Source organism: Entelurus aequoreus, linkage group LG01 (assembly GCF_033978785.1).
Source record: "Entelurus aequoreus isolate RoL-2023_Sb linkage group LG01, RoL_Eaeq_v1.1, whole genome shotgun sequence".
Lineage (NCBI taxonomy): Eukaryota > Metazoa > Chordata > Actinopteri > Syngnathiformes > Syngnathidae > Entelurus > Entelurus aequoreus.
This window is the reverse complement of record NC_084731.1, coordinates 44,121,072-44,143,597: the sequence shown is the minus strand read 5'-3', so window position 1 is coordinate 44,143,597 and position 22,526 is coordinate 44,121,072. Positions and strand designations below refer to the sequence as shown.

Genomic DNA, 22,526 nt, shown 5'->3' with positions numbered 1-22,526 from the left:
AGATAAAAGAGACAAACTACATTTCTATCCTTTCCAGTATTTTATTGAAAAAAAACCCAGCATACTGGCACCATACTTATTTTGATTATTGTTTCTCAGCTCTTTGTACATGTTGCAGTTTATAAATAAAGGTTTATTAAAAAATAAAAAATAAATAAATACAAATATTTTAAAAAAAAAAAAAATGCCTTTGCGCATGCGCATAGCATAGATCCAACGAATCGATGACTAAATTAATCGCCAACTATTTTTATAATTGATTTTAATCCATTTAATCGATTAGTTGTTGCAGCCCTAATATATATATATATATATATATATATATATATATATATATATATATATATATATATATATATATATATATATATATATATATATATATATATATATATATATATATATATATATATATATATATATATATATATATATATATATATCAGGTCGATTAGTTGTTGCAGTCCTAATATATATATTAGGGCTGCAACTAACGATTAATGTGATAATCGATTAATATGTCGATTATTACTTCGATTAATCGATTAATAATCAGATAAAAGAGACAAACTACATTTCTATCCTTTCCAGTATTTTATTGAAAAAAAAACCAGCATACTGGCACCATACTTATTTTGATTATTGTTTCTCAGCTCTTTGTACATGTTGCAGTTTATAAATAAAGGTTTATTAAAAAATAAAAAATAAATAAATACAAATATTTAAAAAAAAAAAAAATTGCCTTTGCGCATGCGCAAAGCATAGATCGATCCAACGAATCGATGACTAAATTAATCGCCAACTATTTTCATAATTGATTTTAATCGATTTAATCGATTAGTTGTTGCAGCCCTAATATATATATATATATACATATATATATATATATATATATACATATATATATATATATATATATATATATATATATATATATATATATATATATATATATATATATATATATATATATATATATATATATATATATATATATATATATATATATATATATATATATATATATTATCAGGTCGATTAGTTGTTGCAGTCCTAATATATATATATATATATATATATATATATATATATATATATATATATATATATATATATATATATATATATATATATATATATATATATTTATATATAAGGGCTGCAACAACTAATCGACCTGATAATATATATATATATATATATATATATATATATATATATATATATATATATATATATATATATATATATATATATATATATATATATTATCAGGTCGATTAGTTGTTGCAGTCCTAATATATATATATTTATATATAAGGGCTGCAACAACTAATCGACCTGATAATATATATATATATATATATATATATATATATATATATATATATATATATATATATATATATATATATATATATATATATATATATATATATATATATATATATATATATATATATATATATATATATATATATATGTATATTATCAGGTCGATCTCATAAGCTTGACAACACACTGTGTCCAATATTTTAACAAAGATAAAGTAAGTCATATTTTTGGTTCATAGAATAGTTAAAAACACATTTACATTATTGGAATCAGTTGATAAAACATTGTCCTTTACAATTATAAAAGCTTTTTACAAAAATCTACTACTCTGCTTGCATGTCAGCAGACTGGGGTAGATCCTGCTGAAATCCTATGTATTGAATGAAAAGAGAATCGTTTTGAATCGGGAAAAAAATCGTTTTTGAATCGAGAATCGTGTTGAATTGAAAAAAAAAAAAATCGATTTTGAATCGAATCGTGACCCCAAGAATCGATATTGAATCGAATCGTGGGACACCCAAAGATTCACAGCCCTAATATATATATATATATATATATATATATATATATATATATATATATATATATATATATATATATATATATATATATATATATATATATATATATATATATATATATATATATATATATATATATATATATATATATATATATATATATATATATGTGTATATATATATATATACACACATATATATACACATATATATATATATATATATATATATATATATATATATATATATATATATATATATATATATATATATATATATATATATATGTATATATATATATATATATATATATATATATATGTATATATATATATATATATATATATATATATATATATATATATATATATATATATATATATATATATTTATATATATATATATATATATATATATATATATATATATATATATATATATATATATATATATATATATATATATATATATATATATATATATATATATATATATTTATATATATATATATATATATATATATATATATATATATATATATATATATATACTACCGTTCAAAAGTTTGGGGTCACATTGAAATGTCCTTATTTTTAAAGGAAAAGCACTGCACTTTTCAATGAAGATAACTTTAAACTAGTCTTAACTTTAAAGAAATACACTCTATACATCGCTAATGTGGTAAATGACTATTCTAGCTGCAAATGTCTGGTTTTTGGTGCAATATCTACATAGGTGTATAGAGGCCCATTTCCAGCAACTATCACTCCAGTGTTCTAATGGTACAATGTGTTTGCTCATTGGCTCAGAAGACTAATTGATGATTAGAAAACCCTTGTGCATGTCATGTCTGTTCATGTTTTTGTTTTGGCCATGTGTTTGTTTTTTGGACTCTTTTTAGTTCCTGGTTGCACTTCCTTGTTTGGTTTGGTTTCCATGGTCACCCATTAGTTTTCACCTGTCTTGTCACGCACCTGTTTCACGTTTCGAGTCACGCACCTGTTTTCACTGATCACGTCACTATTTAAATCTGTCTTTTTCTGTTGTTCGTGCTGGCGTCCTCACACATTCACACTCCTGCCACTCTGATGATCCATGCTGCTCTTTTTCATGTTTTTTCTCATGCCAAGTAAGTTTTGTTTATTAAGACCACAGTTAGTGTTTTTGTTTCTTTGTTGGTAGTTTTTGTGCCCACGTGCATGTCTTTTGTTTCTTAGTCAAGTTTGTATTTCCGCCTTTGTGCGCGCCATTTGTTTGCTTCCTTTTTTTTTAGTTTATTAGTGTTAAAAATAAATCATGTATTTAAATTCACGTCTTGCACGCGCCAATTTTCCATTGCCTTCTGGAGAAACACAACCCGAGAACCTAGTCTTGACAGTGCAATCATGTTCACACATCTGAAAACAGTTTAGCTCGTTACAGACGCTACAAAACTGACCTTCCTTTGAGCAGATTGAGTTTCTGGAGCATCACATTTGTGGGGTCAATTAAACGCTCAAAATGGCCAGAAAAAGAGAACTTTCATCTGAAACTCGACAGGCTATTCTTGTTCTTAGAAATGAAGGCTATTCCACAAAATTGTTTGGGTGACCCCAAACTTTTGAACGGTAGTGTATATATATATATATATATATATATATATATATATATATATATATATATATATATATATATATATATATATATATATATATATATATATATATATATATATATATAATCCTCTCTCTAGAGTCTTATTGATCTACTTGTTAATTTCATGTTAATATCTGCTTACTTTCTGCTGTAACGTGCTTTCATTTACACTTCTTTAACTTTTCTAATCTCTTATTTGTTGATGTTGTTTTGGGCTAGCTTAGTGGCTAGTTTAGCAATTAGCACACCTTCTTGTCTGCTCCTCCTTGCTCCTACCTCGTCCTCCAGTCCTCCGTTGATAATATTACTTGTAGTTTTGACTTTTAACGTAGGGGAGTGGCTCCACACTGTGGATGGACATACTGTACATAGTTATCTGCTATGGACCAAAAATTACGAGCGAGATAGGATTGGCTTTTGTGATCGGCCAATACTTTTTAACGGAACGCGTCCGATACTGATCGGTGGCTAATGTGAACCAATATAAATGTAGGTTTTTCAAATATTGCCATCATTATCTTTTACACAACTTCTTACAGTCTTTTTACCATGTTTGAATTCAACAAATAATTCAGTTACCTCAAATATAGGCCATGTTATCAATCGAGTGATATCTTCTTAAAAATCAGAAATGCATACTGTAAAGAAGTGGTTCTCAAACTTTTTTCGCCAAGTACCACCTCAGAAATACAGTAGCGTAGTAAATAGAAGTATCCATTACAAACAAGGCAGAGGTATTATTGAACAAATATATTTAATATTTTTGGCCATTGTAACATGACACAAAGTTTTAACAGTAACACTGTGCATGAATATAGGAAAATAAAACTCTGTACTTAACTAATGAATCAAATCTTTGGTGTACCACTAGAGTATGCCTAGATAGTGGTACTAATTCCACAGCTTGAGAATCACTGCTGTAGAGGACCACCATGTATTCCACCATGCATACTTCACTTATATTTATGATACTGTACAGTGGTAACTTGGTTTTTGTACGGCCCACTTTTCGTATGATTCAGTTTTCGTCCCAAAATTCTGCCCTAATTTTCTATATTGTCTTGGTTCATTTCATAAAATCAAGTGGCCACATTTGTGACAAAAAAATCCATCATGGCACCCGAAGCACTTTAATAAAGAAGGTCTTTGACAATAACCTTCTTCAATAAAGGTACAAGGGCCATTTGTTATTTATTTGTATTTCACGTTGTTTTCTGCATGTAAAACTATAATTACTGTCCATAAAAAATATTTTGGGTGTCTTGAACAGATTCATACTTGGATTTTGAAACAATAAACACTATACCACTGTAAATGTACCTGTATCTGTAGCATAGGAGTTCAATAAAAAGAATAAAGGTCAGCTCAAATGAAAGCGTCAACTGATTTTGTTGTGATATTATAAAATCATACTTTCATCAAAATTGAAGATAAAACCATTTTGGTCTCGTGCTGAGATCTAAAGCGCTGCTAAAAACGCCCCACAGTCTAACATGATCCAAATAAAAGAAAATGTGTTTTGATACAACAAACTTTGTTCGGATGGACATAGTATTGGAATTGTATGCTTCTATATTAATTAGAAACCATGGAAACATTCTGATAAAAGTACAGCATCCATTTTAGTCTCTTAACAGAAGCCATTTGAGTCCTCTGAGACACATAGTCAATTCATAATACAACCATCAAAGACGTATTATTATACCTGTATATATACAGTGGTACCTCGGGATATGAGTTTAATTGGTTCTGTGATGCAGCTCGTAACTCAAAAACCTGTATTGCAAAACACTGTCGCCCATTGAAATCAATTGAAATAAATCCAATCGGTGGTTGGAATTTTTGCCCACAACTTTAAGAGTAACATTTAACCAAGAGACAGCTAGTGTCTGGAAAAACTTGTATTTTGAGGTACCACTGTATTATGAGTATCGATGGTTCATCTGAGGTTTTATTTGGTTTTCGAATTCAATGACTGCCAATCTGTCCGACAGTGTTAGTTCTCCTCAAATTCCCTCTTAAAGGCACAGATGGCCAAAGAATACACACACAAAACTCATAAAAGAACGTACCGCCAAAACTCTACAACAGACGACGATATGTTCATAGAGGACGTCCAGTTGGCGGTATAGTTGCTCAATACCACGCAAGCGTCTGAAATGTATCACAAATGTTTCATTGTGTAAGTGCGACAATGAAACAATGCAGACATTTTGCCTCCTTGCTATGCGGGTTGGAGGGGGGGGGGGGGGGAGTACCTGTGTTCCATGTGTTATCACAAGTTGCCCATGGCAACTCTCCAGAGAAAGAAGAGAAAAGGTAGAGAAAGGCCCAGGCTAAAATGACAATGTAGCTGATACATCCATAGAAAATGATCAGCTGACTGGCGTATCCGATGCCTGAAAACAACAACTGATGTTAAAAGTTCTTGTCTTCGGGCTCTCAGTTGTAATGCTGAGTGAGAAAAATGTGTTTACCTTCGAACAAGGGGCAGATCTTCCTCCAGCACATGATTCCCCCTTGACTGGTGTACTGGCCCAGAGCTGTCTCCAGAATAAATAAAGGAATACCGCAGGTTCCAAGGAACAGGATGTAAGGAATGAGGAACGCTCCTGCACACAGGTGTAGAACATCACACAAGACAGGATCAACAAGCAGAGAAGACAGAGGGCCTGATCTACTAATATCCAAATACCACATGTGTGCAAACTCTAAAATTGCATGTACTATTAGTGGACATGTTGTGTGTGATCTACTAAGATTGCCATGGTGCAGACCGCCATGGATACACTCATTTACTGCCCATTCATGTTATCATGCTCTTACCTGTGATGCTTTGCTATGTATTGAAACATGCAGCAGACATTATGTACCACTTTTTATGAGCGTTTTAGAAGCAGTCCTGCAGTGCATCTTCAACAGAAACCATATTTTTATTTTTGACAATCCATATATCTTCACAAGTATACGTAGGATGTAGCTGCAGCGCGATCGCCACAGCTATTTCTGCACAAATGCCACTTTGCACGTGCTTTTGAGACATAATAAATATAGACGAAAAACTTAGGCTCCAAAACTATTTCAGTCTTGATAGGTCACACTGCATGTGTCAAATATTATATATTAAAGATTAAAGATTAAAGTACCAATGATTGTCACACACACACTAGATGTGGTGAAATTTGTCCTCTGCATTTGTCCCATCCCCTTGGGGAGCAGTGGGCAGCAGCGGCGCCGCGCCCGGGAATCATTTTGGTGATTTAACCCCCAACTCCAACCCTTTGTTGCTGAGTGCCAAGCAGGGAGGTTATGGGTATTTCCTCCTCACAGTATTATGGGCGTTCTGATATTCCGCATATATTCTAAATGTTCATTAAATGGATTGCGTTCCTTATTCTGCTCAGATTCCAACTATTGAAATACTTTGTATAATTCAAGACTTACGGTCATTTGAAAACATCACAGCACATCATAATGGCAGCTACAGTTTCCATCTTAAAGATCTAAAAAATTATTTGGGAATGTCCAGCGGGCCAGATTGAAAAGCTTAACGGGCCTTCATTTGCCCAGGTCTGGTCTAGAGGGTGGCACGTGCCACTTCTAGAATCTGATAGGCCACACCTGGTGCCAACCCACTCAGAGGCGGAACAATTTTCAGCAGTGTCTTTCAAAATGAGGCACATGTACCACTCGCCAAGTTTATTTTCAAAACACAAAACTAGGAGTATTATAAATTGCTTTGTCACCTTAGGTGGGAGTTCCACAGCAATTGATGCTGACCAACTTCACTACACTAGTACAGGTTGCATCGACTTATTATATAGGTACTAATTTGGACAAACTTTCAAAGTCATGGGCCAATTATTCAAAAAACAACACAGAACGTTAAAATATTTGATACAAAAACACACAACTTGCCCACTGAACTATGTGCACATTATAAAAAATGTCTAACACATCCTTTAACCCCTTTTAGGCCTGATGGGTAATATATAGTACGCAAAACCCTCTCCACACTTTGACATGTTTGGCGCATTTTAGTTGCTTGAGGGACATTAAAGGCCTACTGAAATGAATTTTTTTTATTTAAACGGGGATAGTAGATCTATTCTATGTGTCATACTTGATCATTTCGCGATATTGCCATATTTTTGCTGAAAGGATTTAGTATAGAACAACGACGATAAAGATCGCAACTTTTGGTATCTGATAAAAAAAGGCTTGCCCCTACCGGAAGTAGCGTGACGTAGTCAATTGAACATATACGCAAAGTTCCCTATTGTTTACAATGATGGCCGCATGAAGTGAGAGAGATTCGGACCGAGAAAGCGACAATTTCCCCATTAATTTGAGCGAGGATGAAAGATTTGTGGATGAGTAAAGTGCAAGTGAAGGACTAGTGGGGAGTTGAAGCTATTCAGATAGGGAAGATGCTGTGAGAGCCGGGGGTGACCTGATATTCAGCTGGGAATGACTACAACAGTAAATAAACACAAGACATATATATACTCTATTAGCCACAACACAACCAGGCTTATATTTAATATGCCACAAATTAATCCTGCATAAAAACACCTACGTGTTTGTTATGCTAGCTCCTAGCTCCTCTGCTAGCTCCTAGCTCCATAGAACACGCCAATACAATTCAAACACCTGATCAACACACACAATCACTCAGCCCAAAAGACCGTTCACCTAACCCAAGGTTCATAAAGCTTGTATATTTTTAAAAAGTTACGTACGTGACGCGCACATACGGTCAAGCTATCAAATGTTTAGCAGCCAAGGCTGCATACTCACGGTACCTGATATTCAGCTGGGAATGACTACAACAGTATATAAACACAAGACATATATATACTCTATTAGCCATAACACAACCAGGCTTATATTTAATATGCCACAAATTATTCCTGCATAAAAACACCTATGTGTTTGTTATGCTAGCTCCTAGCTCCTCTGCTAGCTCCTAGCTCCATAGAACACGCCAATACAATTCAAACCCCTGATCAACACACACAATCACTCAGCCCAAAAGACCGTTCACCTAACCCAAGGTTCATAAAGCTTATATATTTTTAAAAAGTTACGTACGTGACGCGCACATACGGTCAAGCTATCAAATGTTTAGCAGCCAAGGCTGCATACTCACGGTACCTGATATTCAGCTGGGAATGACTACAACAGTAAATAAACACAAGACATATATATACTCTATTAGCCACAACACAACCAGGCTTATATTTAATATGCCACAAATTAATCCTGCATAAAAACACCTACGTGTTTGTTATGCTAGCTCCTAGCTCCTCTGCTAGCTCCTAGCTCCATAGAACACGCCAATACTATTCAAACACCTGATCAACACACACAATCACTCAGCCCAAAAGACCGTTCACCTAACCCAAGGTTCATAAAGCTTATATATTTTAAAAAAGTTACGTACATACGCAAAAAAAAAGTTGCGCACATACGGTCAAGCGATCAAATGTTTAGAAGCCAAAGCTGCATACTCACGGTAGCACGTCTGCGTCTTTGTCATCCAAATCAAAGTAATCCTGGTAAGAGTCTGTGTTGTCCCAGTTCTCTACAGGCGTCTGTGTATCGAAGTTAAAAGTCCTCCTGGTTAGAGTCTCTGTTATCCGAGTTCTTCCATCTTGACTGCATCTTTCGGGAATGTAAACAAAGACGCGCCGGCTGTGTACTGTTGTTGCTGACTTCGTTCGAAAAATACGTCCGTTTCGCACCGACAACTTTCTTGTTTGCTTGCTCAGCTTCTTTCTCCATAATGCAATGAACATAATTGCAACAGATTCACGAACACAGATGTCCAGAATACTGTGGAATTATGAAATGAAAACAGAGCTTTTTTGTACTGTATTCAATGGGGAAGGCATACCTCTGTTCCCCGGGCTACATCATGCGCATACGTCATCCTCAGAGGCGTTTCGAACCGGAAGTTTAGCGGCAAATTTAAAATGTCACTTTATAAGTTAACCCGGCCGTATTGGCATGTGTTATAATGTTAAGATTTCATCATTGATATATAAACTATCAGACTGCGTGGTCGGTAGTAGTGGGTTTCAGTAGGCCTTTAATGGAAAATGGATGGATGGATATTTCTGATTGATTACAAAACTTTAAAGAGGCCTTTTAGTAAAGTTCATAAGGTAGGAATGGTTCACATACTCCTATTCAATATTTTATCGTTTATACTTCACATCGTCATGGTGGGCAATCTTAATCGGCGGATTCGACGTGTACATATTCGGGTGGCGGGCAATCTTTTTTGATTGATGATGACAGATGATGAGCAGTCAGGTTCCAGACGTCCGTGGTCCTTCACTAAACATGGGTCATTTTTACACAAGTGCGTTTAAAGTATTTACCTGCCAACACAAGAACAGGTGCATCCATCTGTTTTGAACGTTATTTCAGTCCCACCATCTTTTGTTATTTCACCGTGATTCTATAGCTCCACTCAGTACAGTTTTTCTTTTGTTGTGCAAATACTCTCAAAGGCACACTGTGCAATATTTTAAATTATTCTGTTGCCAGCAATGAAAAGAGTGGATTTGAATGAGGACCTAATCTGTTTCAAAGAACAAATTTGATATACTGTATTTGTGTTTTGCCAACTGTTACAAGTTGTCTGACGTACTGTAGCTTAATGCTTTGCAATATTGTTTAATGTCAACAACTGTCTTACAAGAAGATACACTCCTTACTTGGTGATGGTAACTGTGGTAAACTACAGTAGCCTTATTATTTTGTCTCTCACCAACAGTTGTTTCAGTTTCAGTTTATTTCGAACATGCATACGATACAATGTAATGCATCACATATTTCCAGTTGTTTCAATGTGGGTTAAAGACGGGTTACAGTTGAGTTTTTAAGAGAAGAATAGTCTTCCTTGCTAAAAGCACTACAACGGCAGGGCATGCTTGACTCCACTTTATTCGAGCTCCACACACACAACAGCACATTCTCAAATTTCCCGCTCTCTTTTTCTATTTCCGGAAACAACCGGAAGGCACCAAAGTGCAGGGCTTTATAAATAAAATATATGAAAAAATACAACAAATGTGTTACTTGACAATATTAGTAATGTGATCCAGTGATATGTAAATAAGAATTACTGCACAACATACATTTATTTTCCATACTTAAAAAGGAATAACAGACCAAATTCAATGTTAGACTACTATAGTAGCTACAGCTGCTCCCGGCGCAGACTGACAGTTTAATGGGTGCCACTCCTGCAGAACTAGGTGCCACCCCTGTGCCACCCCTGAAAAAAAAAAGTCTGGACACGCTACTGTATAATGTTACAAAATTTCCATCAATAGTTGGCTATAAGTTAACATTGTCAGCCACCAGTTCTGTTCCTTGCATTTTTAAGTTGATTCGCGATTAATTCATCAATACTTGGTGGTTGCTCATAAAGTATACTGCAGTCCAGGGGTTGTACCTTTTATAGAATGTGTAGAAGCATTTTTAGACTATATATATATATTTATATATATATATATATATATATATTTTTTTTTATTGACGCTTTTATTTATTTATTAGATGCCTTTTACTGAATATGGACAAGCACCGTTTTTAATATTATGTGATAATGCCTTTTATACTGTTTTTGTTTGTTTGTGTTATGTACTGTATGTGATTGTATGTCTACTTGGATGTTGGAGTCTGCAAATTAAGCTTGATTGATTGATTTTCAAAGCTATTACGAAAAACAACAACATAGAAAGTAGAATAAAAGAGTAAAAATATTGAAGATAGTGTCACAAGATGACATTCAGGCTGTAGTATTGGCTTTGAAAGTAAAACATATCAAAAGGGCCCTCACATCCTTTGATTTTTTTTCTGTTTCCTCAGTTTGGACAAGCGTGGCGGGACGACTGTTGTGTGTCAGTGTATTAACGTGCCGGCTGGAATGAACACACGCTGAGCAATAGCTCCGTGCCTGCCTACTTTATGGGTTATAGATAAACATATGGATAACGGAGACATATATAATAGTCTCCTTCTTGTTGTGTGTGCAGTTGCGCACTGAGCTCCAAAAGCCGTAGATGTTATAACGTGACTGGGCCGGCACGCTGTTTATATGGAGGAAAAGTGGACGTGACGACAGGCTGTCCTCACTCAGGTCCGGCTGGAATTCGGGAGAAATTCGGGAGAATGGTTGTCCTGGGAGATTTTCGGGAGAGGCACTGAAATTCGAGAGTCTCCCGGAAAATTCGGGAGGGTTGGCAAGTATGTCCTTCACACTAGCTTTCCCATGCTTGGAAAAGCTAAGTTATGTCGATTTATCAGAATTAGAATCAGAATCAGAATAGTTTTTATTGCCATTGTTTGAGAACGGGTTCACAAACTAGGAATTTTTCTTGGTGCAATCGTGCAACATAAAACACATATAACACATATTTGGTAATAACAAGAGCTCTAACTGAGCTATCAGATCTTGTTATAGACTTAAAAAGGAATTCAAAGGAGCTTCTATTAGGAGTTATTGTTCATGTGCCTGATGGCCGAGGGGAAAAAACTGTTCAGATGGCGGGAGGTGTGGGTCTGGATGGACCGTAGTTTCCTGCCTGAGGGGAGAGGGGAGAATAGTTTGTGTGCAGGGTGAGAACAGTCAGCTGTGATCCGATACACACGCCTACTGGTCCTGGAGGAGAACAGGTCCTGGAGGGATGGGAGCTTGCAGCCAATCACCTTCTCAGCAGCACGTACGATGCGCTGCAGTCGATGCTTATCCTGGACTGTGGCGCCGGGGAACCACACGGGGATGGAGGAGGTGAGGATGGACTCGATGATGGCTGAGTAAAACTGCACCAGCATCTCGGTCGGCACCTTAAGTTTCCTCAGCTGCCGCAGGAAGTACATCCTCTGCTGGGCCTTCTTGATGAGGGAGCTGATGGTCAGCTCCCACTTGAGGTCCTGGGTGATGGTGGTGTCCAAGAAATGGATTATGACGGATTATGACGGATTATGACGATTAGACCACATGTTCTGGGCGGAGCTTACGGCGTTCACTGAGACATTTGCTACGCCAACTAGCGGTGGGGCGTTTGTAACACAAATTTTTGCTCGGAACCTAAAGCATGACATTAAGCCGAGAGAGACAGCTTGTATCCTGAAAAACGTGTAAGAAGGGGCACTCGTATCCAGAGGTTCCACTTCATACAGTGCATCCGGAAAGTATTCACAGCGCTTCACTTGTCCCACATTTTGTTATGTTACACGCTTATAAATTCATTTTTGTCCTCAAAACTCAACAGCCAATACCCCATAGTGACAATGTGAAAAGTTTTTTTTTAAATTTTGCAAATTTATTGCTCAAAACTTTGTTGAAGCACCTTTGGCAGCATTTACAGCCTCAAGACTTTTTGAATACGACACCAAAAGTTAGGCACACGTATCTTTTGGCAGTTTCACCCATTCCTCTTTGCCAGTTACTCTTTGCAGCACCTCTCAAGCTCCATCAGGTTGGATGGGAAGCATTGGTTTTCATCCGGGATGTCTCTGTATATTGCTGCATTCATCTTCCCCTCTATCCTGCCTCGTCTCACTCTATCGCTGAAAAACAACCCCACAGCATGATGCTGCCACCACCATGCTTCACTGTAGGGATGGTTTTGGCCTGGTGATGAGTGGTGCCTGGTTTCTTCCAAACATGACACCTGACATTCACCCCAAAGAGTACAATATTTGTCTCATTAGACCAAAGAATTTTGTTTCTCATGTTCTGAGAGTCTTTCAGGTGCATTTTGGCTAACTTTTTACTAATAAATGGTTTACGCCTGGCCACTCTACCATACAGGCCTGATTAGTGGATTGCTGAAGAGATGGTTGTCCTTCTGGAAGGTTCTCCTCTTCCCACAGACGAATGCTGTAGCTCTGACAAAGCGACCAATCTGGTTCTTGGTCACCTCCCTGACTAGACTAAGATAAATGCAGCAATGGACAGAGACATCCTGGATGAAAACCAACGCTTCACATCCAACCTGATGGAGCTTGAGAGGTTCTGCAAAGAGGATTGGGCTAAACTGCCCAAAGATAGGTGTGCCCCAAGCTTGTGGCATCGTATTGAAAAAGACTTGAGGCTGCAATTGCTGCCAAAGGTGCTTCAACATAGTATTGTGTAAAGGCAGTATATGAATACTTATGTACATGTGATTTCTAAGTTGTTTTTATTTTCAATAAATTATTATCAAAAATACAATAAAATAAATAAAAAAAAAACGTTTAAATTGTCATTATGGGATATTGTGTAGAAGTTTGAGGACAAAATGTTTTTCAACCAGTTTTAGAATAAGGCTGTAACATACAACAATGGGAAAAAGTGAAGCGCTGTGAATACTTTCCGAAAGCACTGTATTTTATGACCAACATGGGTGTTGTGCACGTGTAAAATACGAAGAAGTTTGTCTTGTACTGTAGAAAATGTTTGCATTTTACTGCTGTAGTTTCACCTAGAGGTCTTTCAACACGGTTCAAACATAGACTTTTTTAAAAATTAATTACCTTTTAAGTCCTGTTTAGTGAGTTTTGAAGCAACTTTTTATACAAACGCTGTCTGAAGAAACCCCTATATCTCCACTGACTGTATTATTGACGTGTTTCAATTTAAAAGATTGACTATAAAAGTATGTTTTGTATTTTTACTTAAAGGGCTAGTAAATATGGGTTTGTTATTACAAAACCCAAAACCAGTGAAGTTGGCACGTTGTGTAATTCATAATTGAAAACAGAATACAATGATTTACAAATTTACAATTGAATAGACTGCAAAGACAAGATATTTAATATTCGAACTGAGAAACTAATTTTTTTTTTGCAAATAATCTTTAACTTAGAATTTAATGGCAGCAACACATAGCAAAAAAGTTGGCACAGGGGCATTTTTACCACTGTGTTACATGGCCTTTCCTTTTAACAACACTCAGTTAACGTTTGGGAACTGAGGAGACCAATTTTTGAAGCTTTTCAGGTAGAATTCTTTCTCATTCTTGCTCGATGTAAGGCTTAAGTTGTTCAACAGTCCGGGGTCTTTGTTGTGGTATTTTAGGCTTCATACTGCGCCACACATTTTCAATGGGAGACAGGTCTGGACTACAGGCAGGCCAATCTAGTACATGCACTCTTTTACTATGAAGCCACGCTGTTGTAACATGTGGCTTGGCATTGTCTTGCTGAAATAAGCAGGGGCTTCCATGAAAACGTTGCTTGGATGGCAACATATGTTGCTCCAAAACCTGTATGTACCTTTCATCATTAATGGTGCCTTCACAGATGTGTAAGTTACTCATGCCTTGGGCAATAAAACACCCCCATACCATCACAGATGCTGGCTTTTGAACTTTGCGCCTATAACTATCCGGATGGTTATTTTCGTCTTTGTTCCGGAGGACACGGCATTCACAGTTTCCAAAAACAATTTGAAAGGTGGACTCATCAAACCACAGAACACTTTTCCACTTTGCATCAGTCCATCTTAGATAAGCTCGGGCCCAGCGAAGCCGGCGGCGTTTCTGGGTGTTGTTGATAAATGGATTTCGCTTTGCATAGTAGAGTTTTAACTTGCACTTACAGATGTAGCGACAAACTGTAGTTACTGATAGTGGTTTTCTGAAGTGTTCCTGAGCCCATGTGGTGACGGCGTGGCGAAGTTGGTAAAGTGGCCGTGCCAGCAATCGGAGGGTTGCTGGTTACTGGGGTTCAATCCCCACCTTCTACCATCCTAGTCACGTCCGTTGTGTCCTTGGGAAAGACACTTCACCCTTGCTCCTGATGGCTGCTGGTTAGCGCCTTGCATGGCAGCTCCCGCCATCAGTGTGTGAATGTGTGTGTGAATGGGTGCATGTGGAAATACTGTCAAAGCGCTTTGAATACCTTGAAGGTAGAAAAGCGCTATACAAGTATAACCCATTTATCATTTATCATTTATATCCTTTACATACGGATGTCGCTTTTTGATGCAGTACCGCCTGTGGGATCGAAGGTCACGGGCATTTAATGTTGATTTTCAGCCTTGCTGTTTACGTGCAGTGATTTCTCCAGATTTTCTGAACCTTTTGATGATATTATGGACCGTAGATGGTGAAATCCCTAAATTCCTTGCAATAGCTGGTTGAGAAATGTTGTTCTTAAACAATTTGCTCAGGAATTTGTTCACAAAGTGGTGACCCTCGCCCCATCCTTGTTTGTGAATGACTGAGCATTTAACGGAAGCTGCTTTTATACCCAATCCTTGCACCCACCTGTTGCCAATTAGCCTGTTCACCTGTGGGATTTGATGAGCATTCCTCAACTTTATCAGTATTTTTTGCCACTTGTGCCTGTCAAGATGAGGACTTTTACGCAGCTTGCTGCGGGGATTGTTTTCCCGGGATGCGAACGAACTTGACCGGACAAGGCTTGCAGGTAAAAATATGATTTAATCTATCACTCAAAAGTACTACAAAACAAAAGGCGCACACAAGGCGGAGACACAAACTTGGCGCAGGGAACAAAACTAATACTTTAGCATGGACATGAAACAAAACAACACTTACATAAACTATGGTATAAACAGAGCAGAGCATGAATCTATGGCATGAAAACTAGCAATGTCACCAGTCTGACTAACTGGCAACGACAGGCTTAAATAATCTCTATGATTAAAACAGGTGCGTGTGTCCAAATGAATGAGGCAGGTGAAACTAATGAGTTGCAATGATGACCAAACAAGGGAGTGCAAAAACAGGAACTTTTGGAGTCGTCATGGAAACTAAAACAAACAAGGGTGCACAAAATGATGACTGTATTATGATGATAGTATATATTTGTACCATGAATTGATCTACGTGGTCCCCGACTTAAACAAGTTGAAAAACGTATTCGGGTGTTACCATTTAGTGGTCAATTGTACGGAATATGTACTGTACTGTGCAATCTACTAATAAATGTTTTAATCAATCAATCAATCAATCAATCAATCAATCAATCAATCAATCAATCAATCAATCAATCAATCAATCAATCAATCAATCAATCAAAAAACAGGAACTCATGGAGTCCAAAACTAGCAGAAAGTAACAAAACATAATCCAGACCACAGAACATGACAGTGCCAGCTTTTTTGAAACATGTTGCAGGCATCAAATTCCAAATGAGTTAATATTTGCAAAAAATAACCAAGTTTTCCAGTTTGAACATTAAGTATTTAAGGGACGGCGTGGCGAAGTTGGTAGAGTGGCTGTGCCAGCAATCGGAGTGTTGCTGGTTACTGGGGTTCAATTCCCACCTCCTACCTTCCTAGTCACGTCCGTTGTGTCCTTGGGCAAGACACTTCACCCTTTGCCTCTGCTGGTTAGCGCCTTGCATGGCAGCTCCTGCCATCAGTGTGTGTGTGAATGGGTAAATGTGGAAATACTGTCAAAGCACTTTGACTACCTTGAAGGTAGAAAAGCGCTATACAAGTATAACCCATTTGTCATTTTATCATTTTTTTTGTCTTTGCAGTCTATTCAATTGAATATAGGTTGAAAAGGATTTGCAAATCATTGTGTTCTGTTTTTATTTACCATTTACACAACGTGCCAACTTCACTGGTTTTGGGTTTTGTATAACTTAGACATGGAAGTTATGGGTTGGGCCGTTTTAATATATAACATTTTGACATTACACACGTACACAAACAATGTAACGCAGGCCAGCTAGTATTGCTGGGCCATGTGCACGTTGGTAAACCTATCTCTTTGCCAACCCTACAGTGCTGGTTACTTGACATCTTTAGTTTCAGCTGGCTAGCTAGCACTCTTACGTATGGACATTCAAGGATTAAAGGAACTTCATTATCATAGCAGCTGTCATGCTTCTGGAGCTCAATCTGTCAAATAACAGTTACGTGTAATAAAACATGTTGCTGCAAAACTGCTTTTTATTGCTCCACAAAAACAGGACATATTTGTTTTTAATATGACAGAGATAGTTTATGAACCAATATAGCATTCAAAAGTAATATAGATTATGTGCAAATTTGGTACTAAGTAACTTTGATTTAACACCCAGCAGGTACAGTAGATAGAGGTCCAGGAATGTTTTAGGACTTTGCTGCTTATGCGCTCCATTGGAAAAGAAAAGACAGTCACAGCTTGGCACTCTTAATCTCTTCAATTCTTGTTTATGAGCTCAATTGTCATCTCAGAACTAAAAAAGTTAAATAAAAGGTGCTCTGTTTCTTGTAATAAGGATTTTGTGAATGAACAACACCCCCCCCCCCCCCACCCCCCCAAACACACACACACGCACTCTTGTATTTACTACCTTCTTGAGAGCTCTGTAAAATGCCTACCTCTTTAGGACCACACTTTCTAGATTTATAAAGATTTGTTTACAACACTAATAATATATACATAATATGCAAATATAAAAAGGTAAGCTTTTGGTGAATTATTTTTTTTTGGTATTTTTTGTTTGTAATTGTTTTTTAATCTTCATATTTACTTCAAGTTTTTAAAGTATGTCTCTATACACATATTTATTTATTTATTTTTCAATTATATTTTGGCCAAAGGGGGCGCATTTCAATTTCTTACACACACTTGTTATTACATATGTTTGCCAGAGGGGGAGCACTTAACATTTTTACACACACTGGTTATTTCATATGTTGACCAGAGGGGGAGCACTTTTAAAACCGACACACAGTCAATTTGAAAAATCCCTCCTTTTTAGGGCCACCCTCATTTTGATAGATTTCACCACCGGGGGTGCTCTATTTTTTGTTTTTTGTAATGTGCTTAAGGCCGATGACAACCGAGTCACAGACCACAGATGGCCCCTGTGCCGCACTTTGGGCAGCTGTTAATGGCCACTATAGTCTTAGTACCGTAGTGTATTTGTTCATCCTACGGTCACATATGGGACGCGGGTTGTCTTACGTCAGCACCGGAAGTCGTAAAATCAGCTGTTCACCTGGCGGCTTTTTTCGGGGATGAATAGGGAAGTCCTTCTTTAGCTGCCGTCTTGTTTTATCATATATTGCTGCCTTTGCACCTGCCAATGTTTACTTTTGTATGCACATTAAATCAACAAAAAATCCTGACTTTAGAGCAACGTTCACTGACTGTAGTATTTGGCTCTCTAATAGATGCAATGGTTTTTCGTATTGGGACCAGGATTTCGGTCCTAACTTGTTCACCGGTCCTCATATGGAAGGCACTTTTCCTTGTTGATGTCTCAAGAAGGGTAGACACACACACACAAACACTCACACACGCGCACACACACACTGTAAATCACGCAGATGTTTCCAATCGCACAGAGCTCAGCACTTTATACCCAAGTCAAATATCCTCTATCAGAGAGTTACTGCAAAAACGCTCATCAAAGATCCTCTCCTTGACCAACACATTACACTCTTTTTAAAAACCTACTGCGTAAAGCTAGTCAAGATCCTCTCTACATGATCTTTGACTAATGTTTTTGTAGTAGGTCTTTAAAAACAGCAGATAATTCCTGTCATATAGAAAATCTTTGACTGGCGTTTTTGAAGTAAGTTTCTTAAAAACAGAAGATAATTCCTATACCAAGGATGATCTTTGACTAATGTTTTTGCACTGTCTTTCAAAACCGCAGATAATTCCTGTCATGTAGACGATCTTTAACTATCGCTTTCAGCAATAGGTCTTTAAACAGCAGAGAGCTCCTGTCATATAGGGGCTTTTTGACTAGTGTTTTTGTAGTCAAGTCTTAGAAACAGCAGAGCGCTCCTATCATCTATAGGGGATCTTTGACTTGCATTTTGCAGTTGATCCTTAAACACAGTAGATAAATCTTGTCATATGGGTGATCTCTGACTAAAGTTTTTGTAGTAGGTCTTTCAAAACAGCAGATACATTCCTGTCATATAGAAGTGCTATGATTAGCATTCTTGAAGTAAGTTCTTTAAAACGATGGAGCGCTCTCATAATTCAGAGGATCTTTGACAAATATATTTTTGCAGGTGATCCTTAAAAACAGCAGAGCTCTTCTGTCATTTAGATGATCTTGGACCAGATTCTTTGCAGTAGGCTTTTAAAAACAGTGGGATGTGTCTGTCATAAAGTAGATCTTTAATGGAGGGTTTTGCGGTATAGGTCTTTGAAACAACAGAGAATCCTGTCATACAGAGGATGTTGTTACTGGCATTTTTGGAGTATTTTCTTAAAAACTGCTAAGGCACCTGTCCAGTGGCGATTGCTCTAAGACTGCAAAAGAAGCTCAGCTTACCCTAAAATGTAAAAAAAAAAGTACTTTTGTGTTTACATTTCATTGACTGAATATATGCAAGAATGCGTTTAACGTTTGTTCAGAATTAGCTACTTCCGCAACAGCTGACGCGACTTTCTTCTCATTCATTGTGGCAGCGTCACAGTGGATTAAACAGTGTTAAAGCGGACTTTAATGAAAGAGCATAGAGTGGGGGTTTTCCACTGCAGCCAACCTAGACAGTCATTGGATTAATGCTCAGCTTTGTCCCGCCCATTGGACACAGAATCTGTCTGGAAGTGAATGAAAAGTGGACTGTGTCTGAGGCTGAATCCCTTTTTGATTGACAGCAAAATGAGTGAATCAGTGTTCTTCAAATATAAACCCCTGCCAGAGCATGCTTGGAGTTTTTTTGATACAGAGAATTTTACAATCTTGAAGTGATGTTTTCTTGGTAACATCTATCATCTTATATCTTATATCTGGTATTGGAGACTGTACTCTTGTTTAAGGTGTTGCTAATATTGAGCTTCCCTTTCTTGAAAAACCAGCAGCCACCACTGCTTCTGTCATTTAGAAGATCTTTGTCCAGCGTTATTTGGAGTATAGTCTTAAAAAACAACAGAGCGCTCCCGTCATGTAAAGGATCATTGACTAGCTTTTTTTCAGTAGCCTTTTAAAAACCGTGGAATATGTATAGAGTATTCTTGATGAGGGGTTTTGCAATAGGTCTTTAAAACATTACGGAACTCCTGTCATTTAGAGGATCTTTGACTACTGTTTTTGTAATCAATTCTTAAAAACAGCTGAGCGCTCCTGTCATACAGGGGATCTTTGACTTGCATTTTGCAGTTGATCCTTAAAAACAGCACACCACTCTGGTTAAATAGAGGATCTTTGACTTGAGCTTTTGCAGTAGGTTCTTGGAAAAAGTAGAGCACTTCTGTCTTATACTGACTAGCTTTTATAGAGAAGGTTATGAAAAATATCAGTGTGCTCCCATCATGTAGATGACAAGACTTCTCTGTTTTTAAAGACCTACGGAAAAAAAACATGAATCAAAGATCCTCTATACAACAGGAATTATCTGCATGCTGTTTTTAAAGACCTAGTGCAAACATTTTAGTCAAATATAGTCTACATAACAGGAGTTATCTGCTGTTTTTAAAGACTTACTGAAAAAAAAACACTATTCAAAGATCCTCTATATAACAGGAGCGCTCTGCTGTTTTTAAAACTTACTGCAAATACTCTCGCCAAAGATCCTCTGTATGACAGGAATTATCTGCTGTTTTTAAGAACTTTTTCCAATAACGCTAGTCAAAGAGTTTCTATAGGACAGGAATTATCTACTGTTTTTTAAAGACCTACTAAAAAAAAAGCTATTCAAAGATCCACTATATAAAACGGGTTTTTAAACATATAGTAGGGGGGAAAAAACGCTGGTCAAAGATCATCTGTTGTTTTTAAAGACCTCCTGCAATTTATAGTCTACATAACAGGAGTTATCTGCTGTTTTTTAAGACCTACTAAAAAAACAAAACACTATTCAAAGATCCTCTATACATAAGGGTTCTCTACTGCTTTTAAATATATAGTGAGGGAAAAAAACGCTGGTCAAAGATGATCTGTTGTTTTTGAAGACCTCTTGCAAATAAAGCCTACATCACAGGCAGTGACGTTCAGTCACTAGAGCAGGGGTCACCAACCTTTTTGAAACCAAGGGCTACTTCTTGGGTACTGATTAATGCGAAGGGCTACCAGTTAGATACACACTTAAATAAATTGCCAGAAGTAGCCAATTTGCTTAATTTACCTTTAACTCTGTTATTATTAATAATTAATGATATTTATCTTTGTGGAAACACTGATCATCTTAATGATTTCTCACAATAAATATATATAGAAACAGATAAATATCAATATGCAACACTTTATTTTTATATTTTCTCTAAGTGCACATTTTTCAAATTGAACATTTTCAAATGATCACTTCTAAGACAGTCTTGTGAAATCACAATATCCCATTTTAACTAGCTAGCCACTAACATTTTTTAACAAATCATGAATTACTTTGCACCATGTTTGTACAAATAATAACTCATGTAAAATACAAAAGTAAACTCTCAAATTTTTAAATCATGTCACACTTTGAACTGGACACCAAATCTGTTATCTGTTTCTTTGTCAGTTAGTGGGAAGCCTGGCTTTGCATGCTGTTAACTAGTGTGTTGTACTCTGGTGTGTAACTTGACACTGCAACTCTGAGTGAGTCTTGCAGATGTGCATCAGTGAGGCGTGTTCTGTGTTTGTTCTTGATGAAGTTCATGTCAGAAAAGGCTGATTCACAAAGATAAGATTTTTCCTCATTGTTTGCGGAACCTTCTTAATCTTTTGGACATATTTTCACAGCAATCTGGCCTTAAGCTTAATTATGATGAATGTAAAATGTTAATGATCGGAAATCTAAAGGGAACGTCCTTTCGAATGGAATGCAAAGTGCCTGTTTTGTGGACAGATGGACCAGTTAACAACGGTGTTGTTGTCCCAGAAAATCTGGAAGATCTAGGCTCAGTAAATTATGATAATCGACTAAGAAAGCTGGACAAAATTATGCAATTACGGAAAGGGAAATCCCTAACCTTGTATGGTAAAATGCCTATTGCCAACTCGTTAATTATTCCTCAATTTATTTATTTTTTTTGTCATTACCAGCTCCATCACAAAACTTTTTTAAGATTTATGAGCGGAGGGTCTTCGATTTTGTCTGGAACGGCAAACCAGAAA

At 36.5% G+C, this 22,526-nt stretch overlaps 1 protein-coding gene across 3 annotated transcripts in view; it reads right to left on the bottom strand.

Moving 5' to 3' along the window:
* LOC133652704 (sodium- and chloride-dependent GABA transporter 2-like) overlaps nt 1–22,526 on the bottom strand; it is a 105,099-nt gene that overhangs the window by 63,659 nt on the left and 18,914 nt on the right. For all 3 annotated transcript variants that reach the window (XM_062051730.1, XM_062051740.1, XM_062051747.1), the window contains 3 exons: nt 5,969–6,103; nt 5,750–5,890; nt 5,564–5,645 (listed from right to left, as the gene is read on the bottom strand). In XM_062051730.1, the coding sequence (XP_061907714.1) occupies nt 5,564–5,645; nt 5,750–5,890; nt 5,969–6,103 (358 nt within the window). The remainder of the gene's footprint in view (nt 1–5,563; nt 5,646–5,749; nt 5,891–5,968; nt 6,104–22,526) is intronic.